We start from the raw sequence: 9,765 nt of genomic DNA on the forward strand, positions 1-9,765 counted from the left end.
TTGGTAAGCCCAACTGGCATTACCAAGAACTCGTAATGACCATAACAAGTGCGAAATGCTATCTTCGGAATATCTGCATCTCCAACCCTGAGCTGATGATAGCCTGAGCGCAAATCAATCTTTGAATATACACAGGTGTTCTTCAGCTGATCAAATAAATCCTCTATACGTGGCAATGAATATTTGTTCTTGACAGTGACCGCATTCAGCTGTCGGTAATCAATACATAATCTCAGTGATCCGTCTTTCTTCTTAACGAATAATACTAGTGCTTCCCACGGAGAAACACTGGGATGGATAAATCCTCTGTCCAACAGCTCCTGCAACTGAACCTTCAGCTCCTCTAACTCCTTTGGTGCCATGCGATAGGGGCTCTTGGATACCGGTGCGGTTCCCGGAACCAACTCAATCGTAAACTTGAATTACCTTTTAGGAGGCAACCCGGGGAGTTCGTCAGGGAATACATCTGAAAATTCTCGAACAATAGGAACGTCCGAGAGTCGTGGTAATGCATCCGTATCAGCTTTAACCATTGTTACTCTCCGCAAGTGTACGGAAATGTCGCAAGTAATATAAAAGATTATCGTATCCACAGGGACTAGAATAAGCACTAGAAATGTCTCAATGCGAATTAGCTAAACAACTATCCAATCGTTTCAAAAGCAAAGTAAAGGTAAACAAATCTAATATTAGAGATCAACAAACAAGAGTTTAGTGTTTTGGGTTATGATAAAGGGAGATTCTAGGAGTTTCGGTTTCTTTGTAAGATTTCTTGAATATAAATGGTTCACCAATTCTTATTCCTCAATTGCCAAACATGTAGAAAGTTGTCGGTTCCCTCTTGCAATAGACAACCGGCTAATGACTGAGAAATGTATCTAAATAGGATTAATTAGACATGAACCTACGTTGTCCTTACACAGAAGCGCACCTATTACTATGCCTTCCTCGGATATCAACATAGAAGCCCACAACTTATTAATCTATAAAGATACAAGAAGCTAATCATAGAATCCATCCTACTCTCTTGAATATTCCTATTTCCTCTTCAAGATTATCTCTCAAACGTCCTTACACGGGCTTGCACCTGTCACGTGGATCCCTCGGATGATCGAGTGAGAGTTTATCCTTACCAAGTCCATAAGAAATCCAAACAATCAATCAAGAATGAGAATTAAGCACAAACCACCATCAATCATTCAAGATCTAATTGATACAAGCAAGATAATGTCATTGAAACAAGAAAATGGCAAATCCATAAGAGATTACATTAATCCATCATACAAATACTCCCTTAATCCTAGAATACAAGATCTACTCCATGAATCGAGGAAGAAAATCGGAAGAAATAGAGATTACAAGCATTCCTTGAATCCCCAATCCAAGAAAATAAGAAGAGGGGAAAAGAGAAAACTTATCTACGAAGAAGCCTTGTCTTCGGATCCAATCCTCGCTCCGGAGTCGAAATCGTCGAGATCTCCCTTAGAATCACCCAGAAATCCTCCCAAGAATGGGAGGAAACCACCAAATCTTGCTTTCTCCCAAAGGGGGAGAGATCCCCTTTCAATTCATGAAGAAGGTTTAAATAGAGGAGGGAATCGGGCGCCACACGGCCCCGTGACACGGCCGTGTGAGATTCACACGGCCATGTCCAGTTCCCTCTCTGCCAAAGCTGCACGGCCGTGTGACTCCACACGGCCAGAACCCCTCTTCTCTCTGGAAATGCTACATGGCCGTGTGGTGCACACGGCCACAGCCTGCTTGGTCTCTGGAAGTCTCACACGGCCGTGTAGATCCACACGGCCATGTAAGGCTTCTGCTCTGGTTGGCTTCAAATCTTGACACGGCCGTGCGAGGTTCACACGGCCATGTCATATTCCTCTTCTGTTGGTGCCAAACTCCACACGGCCCGAGCTCCATACCAGTGCAGGGTCGTGTGAGGTACACGGCCCGGTGCTTCCTCCCTTCGTTTCCTCCAATGCATGCCCAAAGATGTAGATTCTTCACCAAATCGACTCCTGTGTACAGAAAATGCACAAAAAGCAGATCACCGAACCAAAAAAGTAAATATGCTAAAAGGAAAGCTGGAAGTATAAAAATGCATAGATCAAGCATGCTCAAAGTATGTAAATGTGCGTAAAAAACATGCATAAAAGAGTATATAATCTACGCACATCACACCCCCAGACTTAAACCTTTGCTTGTCCTCAAGCAAAATGCTGCAGTCTAAATTCATATGTTCTACAACACATTCATAAAACCCAGTGCACTTTCCTAACTCTATCAAAAAGTTTCATTAACAAGCTTGATCATGGAAACAAGTAAAGTATGGTTCAAGCATAAGAATCTTGTGCGCAGTGTAAAAGTAACTCAACACCCTTCAAGTTTCAATCCATGTCCTAGTCAAGTCGTCATCAAATTTGAATTCCTAATGTTTCCAGTGAAAGACAAGTAACCAGTGATAGGCACTTACTTACCATTCACTTGGTTCATATTTCTCAACTAACCCAAGGTCTCAAAGGTGTGCTCAATCTCAAGAGAAACTAAACAGTCATTTCCCCAGTAACCTAACTCGGTCTCAAAGGGGTGACTTGCTAGATTCCACTCATGACAACTGTTTTTTATATCCCTTATTGTTCATTTTTTTTTTTTTAATAAGTGTTTGCATTGTGCAAAACTTATTCACAAATGTACTTTTAGCACACATGTTGGGATATTTTGATTTTTCCAAATGAGCTTTAATGATTTGAGCCACATCCAGTAACCAAAATGAAAGATGAGAGATCACCATGGAAACCATGTACTAAGCAAACAAGATGAATCATGACTATTTCAATGACACCAACTATTCAAGCATCAAGCACAAGTGTAGTGAAGATAAAATCCTTAAGGTTGAACCAAAACTAAAACTCATCACAATAAGATTCTTAGCTTATTAATGCTTCCCAAGATAGAAAAAAGAACTACACAAAGTTTACTACTAGCATCATTCGAACATCATGAATCAAGCCAATAATCGTGCTAACATTTCACTTGAATCCAAGAAAGCATATAAGTGAAGTTTTGATGTTCTCAAGATGTATGCCACAAAAAATCAAAACACAATGCAAGACATAAGCAAAAACAAAAACAAACAAAGAAAATCAAATGCATCTAATGCATCCCCCCAGACTTAAATTTTTCATTGTCCCAATGAAAACTAAAAACAATGTGGAGGAGATTTTAAAAGAAGTTACCAAGTGATGAGCTCCAAATGGTTGACGTTCATGTTTTCAAAGATACTCCTCCATCCAATACTCACATTCCTCTACAACTTTGAATTCTACAACAATAAGATAGACAAGAAAAATTAAGTAGAGGATACATGTTTATTATAAAGAGAGAACTAAAGACATAAAAGAAAATAAGGAAAATGAACTTGGGTTGCCTCCCAAGAAGCGCTTGTTTAAGGTCATTAGCTCGACCACCTCATTAGATTCATCTAAATCTTGCTCTTGGAGGGGTAAGATATTTTAGAACCCTCCTACCAAGGGCTCTTATTATGGAGGGAGCTTTCATCAAAGGAGCTACAAAGTAAAGTATAACTCTCTCCATCTTCGTCTTCTTGGAAATTTTTTCAGGTGGTCGAAGACGGTTCAGATTGAGCTTCCAATTATTGGCCCATGTGAAATCTGCACATCCAAAAGAAAAACAAATCTCCCACAAGCATGTTATATAGTATAGAGCTAGAACCATATCAAGATAAGATGAATAAGTAATAAAAACTGAATCACATCCAACAAAGTCAATTATAGGTACCTCCATAAAGTTTTCCAAAAGATCACAAGAAATACTAACCTTACTTTGTTGAGAAATACCTGAAATTTCTAAACATGTAGATGTGACTTCCTCTGAATCAAATGATGGTTCTGGCTCTAGCTTAGGTGTTGATGATATCAATGATGGTGATTCTCGAGACTCTACTAGCTCTGTATAAGTCCCTACACATTGTTCAACAACATGATCAATTCTTAAAACCTCTAAGGGTTGTCTGGACAAAGGTGGTGATCCTTGAGATGCTGCTTCCACAACACAGCTCCCTACACATTCTTCCATATCATCATCATCAACACATACATCAAAAAATAAACCAACATCTATGTCCTCAATAGGAGAATCAATAACAAGAGGATCAATAACTTCACTTGCAGTTTTAAGTTGATCTACCACATCACATTCATCATCTGAAAATTCGATGTCACTATAACACCTTATAAAATTTTGAGATAGATCTGAAAACTTATTTACCACTACATTATCAATAAAATCCTCATCTGAAAAATCTTCATCTTCATATATATTCAAAAATCTACACTCAACCATATTAGTGTCACAGGATTTGCGAAGTCTTTATTTTCATTGACCCCACTAACCTTTGTGGAAAAGGAACCCTTAGTGAAGGTCCTGGGAAAGATCGAACTCCTTTTTCCCAAATTCCTTTGAGCTTTTGGAGGAGGTCCAACTTGCTTATCTAATGTTGGTGTGATTAATCGTTGAGGGAAAGGTACTTCTGGCCTTTGGGAACTTCCTAGAGAAATGGAACTGAGTTCTTGTGATCTTCTATTATTCTTCTCCTCAATTCTAAACATGTCGTTCTTCAGAAGTTCTTCATGATTTTTTCCACTTCTCAACCCAACATCATCACACTTTTCATTGGATCTTGACTGTGTAGGAGGGGGATCTTCTTTAAACCATTTTGAAACAATACTATCAAGCTTTGCCCCCAAATGTTTGAACTCCTCACTCTGTGACTTGTGAATTTCAACATTTTTAGGTGGTTGAATTTCATTTTGTTTGACAGGCTCTCTTACATTTATAGCTTGCACTTTTTGAATATCTGAGGGAAATTCCATCCAACTTTTGTTCGACCATTCATGGAGGTTCAATGTCACTTGATCAATTAACGAATAAGCTTCATCTACACTTTTGTCCATAAAAGAACCTCCAACTGATGAATCCAATAAAGTCTTGTCTGAGAAAGAAATTCCCCCATAGAATATGTGCAAAATCAACCATTTTTCAAAACCATGATGAGGGCACTGTCTTTGAAGACTCTTGAATCTATCCCATGCTTCAAATAATGATTCTCCATATGCCTGAGAAAAATTTGTTATGCAATTCCTCATATACACCGTTCTACTTGGAGGGAAAAAATGATTCAGAAATTGCTTCTCCAATTGTTCCCAACTTGTGATGCTTTGAGGACAGAGAGAATATAGCCAAGTCCTTGCTTTATCCTTGATACTGAAAGGAAATATCATCAATCGAACTGCATTTGCTGATACTCCTTCACATTTCACCAAATCACAAATCTCTAAAAATGTTTCAAGATGTAGATAAGGACTTTCTGATACTTCTCCTCCAAATTTGTGACCTTGTATCATGAAAATTATCTCTGGGTCTAGTTGGAAACTTTCTACTTCAATTTGAGGTTGCACAATGGGAGATAAAAATCTTGCAGAAATGGGTGTAGAAAAATTTCTCATGGTCCTGCTTGACATGTTAGTGCTCATGGATATTCAAGAAGAAAAAGAAAATTATCAAGAATCAAAAACAAGAAATAAAATGCAATATGAAAAGCAAGAAAGCAAATGCAGAATTTAAATTGCAAGAAAGAAAGTGCATAATGAAAACAAGAAAGAAAAGATAAAAGAAAAAAGAAAAATGTCTAGAATAATTCATATGCTAAAAATTGCAAGATATGTTTACAAAAGAAAAGAAGAAAGAAACAAGATCAAAAGAGAAAACAGAGAAAAGTTAGATTAGAGTACTAGAAATCAAGAATGCAAAGTTAGAATTAGAATTAGAATTCCAACAAAAAGAGTTGTCAAGAATGTTATTCAAGAAAGGAAAAACTTACGAAAACAGAATTCTAACAATTAGTTATAAATATGCAAATCAAAAGAAAAAAAAAATTATGTTTAGTCTAACTCAATTGATAATTCCTAATGTTATAGCGCAGTCCCCGGCAACGGCGCCAAAAATTTGTTACTCTCCGCAAGTGTACGGAAATGTCGCAAGTAATATAAAAGATTATCGTATCCACAGGGACTGGAATAAGCACTAGAAATGTCTCAATGCGAATTAGCTAAACAACTATTCAATCGTTTCAAAAGCAAAGTAAAGGTAAACAAATCTAATATTAGAGATCAACAAACAAGAGTTTAGTGTTTTGGGTTATGATAAAGGGAGATTCTAGGAGTTTCGGTTTCTTTGTAAGATTTCTTGAATGTAAATGGTTCACCAATTCTTATTCCTTAATTGCCAAACATGTAGAAAGTTGCCGGTTCCCTCTTGCAATAGACAACCGGCTAAGGACTGAGAAATGTATCTAAATAGGATTAATTAGATATGAACCTACGTTGTCCTTACACAGAAGCGCACCTATTACCATGCCTTCCTCGGATATCAACATAGAAGCCCACAACTTATTAATCTATAAAGATACAAGAAGCTAATCATAGAATCCATCCTTCTCTATAGAATATTCCTATTTCCTCTTCAAGATTATCTCTCAAACGTCCTTACACGGGCTTGCACCTGTCACGTGGATCCCTCGGATGATCGAGTGAGAGTTTATCCTTACCAAGTCCATAAGAAATCCAAACAATCAATCAAGAATGAGAATTAAGCACAAACCACCATCAATCATTCAAGATCTAATTGATACAAGCAAGATAATGTCATTGAAACAAGAAAATGGCAAATCCATAAGAGATTACATCAATCCATCATACAAATACTCCCTTAATCCTAGAATACAAGATCTACTCCATGAATCGAGGAAGAAAATCCGAAGAAATAGAGATTACAAGCATTCCTTGAATCCCCAATCCAAGAAAACAAGAAGAGGGGAAAAGAGAAAACTTATCTACGAAGAAGCCTTGTCTTCGGATCCAATCCTCGCTCCGGAATCGAAATCGTCGAGATCTCCCTTAGAATCACCCAGAAATCCTCCCAAGAATGGGAGAAAACCACCAAATCTTGCTTTCTCCCAAAGGGGGAGAGATCCCCTTTCAATTCATGAAGAAGGGTTTAAATAGAGGAGGGAATCGGGCGCCACACGGCCCCGTGACACGGCCGTGTGAGATTCACACGGCCATGTCCAATTCCCTCTCTTCCAAAACTGCACGGCCGTGTGACTCCACACGGCCCGAGCCCTTCTGCTCTCTGGAAATGCTACACGGTCGTGTGGTGCACACGGCCACAGCCTGCTTGGTCTCTGGAAGTCTCACACGGCCGTGTAGATTCACACGGCCATGTAAGGCTTCTGCTCTGGTTGGCTTCAAATCTAGACACGGCCGTGCGAGGTTCACACGGCCATGTCATCTTCCTCTTCTGTTGGTGTCAAACTCCACACGGTTCGAGCTCCATACCAGTGTAGGGCCGTGTGAGGTACACGGCCCGGTGCTTTCTCCCTTTGTTTCCTCCAAGGCTTGCCCAAAGATGTAGATTCTTCACCAAATCGACTCCTGTGTACAGAAAATGCACAAAAAGCAGATCTCCGAACCAAAAGAGTAAATATGCTAAAAGGAAAGCTGGAAGTATAAAAATGCATAGATCAAGCATGCTCAAAGTATGTAAATGTGCGTAAAAAACATGCATAAAAGAGTATATAATCTACGCACATCAACCATGGACAGCAAATATCCCTGACAACCCTGCGACAGTAATCTCCTCGCTTGCATAGCTGATATGACTGATATCCCTTCACCCTCAGTTCCGATGAATGTCCACGATGGTAGACCGGGAGGTCGGAATATGACTACTCTTGCTCTGCAATCAACTGTGGCATGGTTCATGGCCAGCCAATCCATGCCCAAAATAATGTCAAATTCCACCATCTCCAATACCTGTAGATCCACCATAAAAGTTTGACCATTTAAGTCTAAAGGACATCCTTTGACTTCCAGACTAATACTTAGTACCTCGCCAGATGGTAGAGATACTGTCAGCCCGTGTGTCCGACGACTAGGCAATCTCCCGATTTTACCCAGAAATACTCGAGATATGAATGAATGAGAACTACCAGTATCTATCAATAAATCTGCAGTAAATGTATAAACTGAAATAGCACCTCGGAAAACCGATCCCTCAGCTCGCTGTGCCTCCTCCCGTGTAATAGCATAAACACGACCCACCTCTGAGCTCGGCTGTGGTATCCCTGAAGTGGTCTGCGCTGGCATCGTAGGTGCGGGAACCGGCTGCTGATACTGAGACTAAGGCTGCTGCCGATATGCTGAGTAAGGATGGGGTGGATAAAACTCCGACTGTACTGGAAGTGCCTGATGAGAAGACGCCGCGGTAGAATACTGAGTAGTCGCTGGTTCCTGACCCTGAATATGATATATCTGTCCCTGAGAAGGCTGTGGTCGTTGCTGACGTGGGGCACTCTGAGTCTTCTGCGATCTCCTCTGTGAACATGACTGAGAGGATGATTCCCCCTGAGATGTAACTTTAGAAGCCTCCAACTGTGCTTTCAGAGTATAATCCCGACTCTCATGCCCTGGAAGTTTACAGTAGAAACATATAGCATGATCCAACGGGCAGCTGTTCCTGGTGTGACTCTTGGACCCACACTGAAAACACCTAGTCCCACCAAAGTTCTTCTGATCATGATGAGGGGGACGAGAACCTCCATCCGATGTTCTCCCAGTCTTCTGAGGCCGAGAAGATCCTCCGGAAGGAGCCCGAGAACTCTGACCTTTATTCCCTCTCTTTTGCGACGACTGCTTTTCATGTCATTTCTCTTGATTTACCTGTTGTTGAGTTATCTCTATGAATAGTGCTTGATCTAGAACCTCCCGATAGGAACTACCTAGAAATCCTGACATCCGGATCCGAATATATACTGCAAGACCCTGAGTGAACTGCTGCATACGATCATAATCTTGTGCCACTAAGTGAGGACAAAATTCTGTCAACCTACAGAATTCAGCATTGTACTCCATCACTGACCGATCGCCCAGCTTGAGATTCAGAAATTCCTGGCGTCGAGCTAGACAGAAGGTCGCTAGGAAATATTGCCGCTCAAATGCATCTCAGAACATCGTCCATGTGATGCGCTACTCACCAAATATCGTCTTCTGCATGTCCCACCATGTGACTGCCTAATCTCGGAGATGATACGCTGCCATTTCCACTTTCTCCTCGTCCGTGTAACTCAGGTACCCAAAGGTGCTCTCTAAATTCTTCAACCAGCTTCGAGCAGCCCAAGGATCTGCTCCGCCCAAATATAAGGTAAATCTGTCCTTGACGGACCTCGCCAGCAACGATATCCGAGCTCTGTCCCTCATCCAATCAGTAGTAGCAGGAGTAGGAAATGCTGATGGTATCCCGGAGGGAATCCCCTGCGGCTGAAATTCCCGATTTCTACCAGATGGTATGACTGAAGGGATCTCCTGAGGCTGACAACCCTGGTCTCTAAGAGTCTGATGGGTCTATCCTTGACTAACCGTCTCAACATCAGTTGGATCCCTAGAAGAATCCGCCTCCTGAGTCACTGGTTCTGGTTCCTCAACCTCAATGGGTTGTTTCCGTGGTCGTCCCGGACCATGACGAGAACCGGCTACCGATAGACCACGTCTCATACCTAGTGTAAACCACTAATAAGTACTACAAACAATATAAGTTCGTACTTATAAAACATACAGCCTATAAATTGGAGGTGTTCCGCCGCCGCCTGGTCCCAAATCCCAAAAAGTCACTTCGAGGAATAAAATCACG

The 9,765-nt window shown here is 40.7% G+C and overlaps 1 protein-coding gene and 1 non-coding gene across 2 annotated transcripts; one reads left to right on the forward strand and one right to left on the reverse strand.

Annotated features, from left to right (window-relative positions):
* Positions 1 to 422: 422 nt before the first annotated feature.
* On the reverse strand, positions 423 to 8,463 carry LOC121986614. The gene is made up of 4 exons (XM_042540568.1): positions 8,181 to 8,463; positions 7,968 to 8,086; positions 7,681 to 7,892; positions 423 to 540 (listed from the first exon to the last, which is right to left on the reverse strand). Exons 1-4 carry the CDS (start codon positions 8,461 to 8,463, stop codon positions 423 to 425), a joined length of 732 nt encoding a protein of 243 aa, XP_042396502.1.
* Positions 5,062 to 5,167, forward strand: LOC121988041. Its single transcript, XR_006113804.1, has one exon. It is a non-coding gene; the product is annotated as a small nucleolar RNA R71 (small nucleolar RNA).
* Positions 8,464 to 9,765: the final 1,302 nt, after the last annotated feature.

This window comes from Zingiber officinale, chromosome 5B (assembly GCF_018446385.1).
Source record: "Zingiber officinale cultivar Zhangliang chromosome 5B, Zo_v1.1, whole genome shotgun sequence".
Classification (NCBI taxonomy): Eukaryota; Viridiplantae; Streptophyta; class Magnoliopsida; order Zingiberales; family Zingiberaceae; genus Zingiber; species Zingiber officinale.

Coding starts and splice junctions, on each gene's coding strand:
- LOC121986614 (XM_042540568.1), bottom strand. CDS start 8,463: ATGTTCACAGAGGAGATCGCAGAAGACTCAGAGTGCCCCACGTCAGCA. Junction 7,893..7,967: donor TATCTCTACCATCTGGCGAG/GTACTAAGTATT, acceptor GTGGATCTACAG/GTATTGGAGATGGTGGAATT. Junction 541..7,680: donor GGTTGTCAGGGATATTTGCT/GTCCATGGTTGA, acceptor ACACTTGCGGAG/AGTAACAATGGTTAAAGCTG.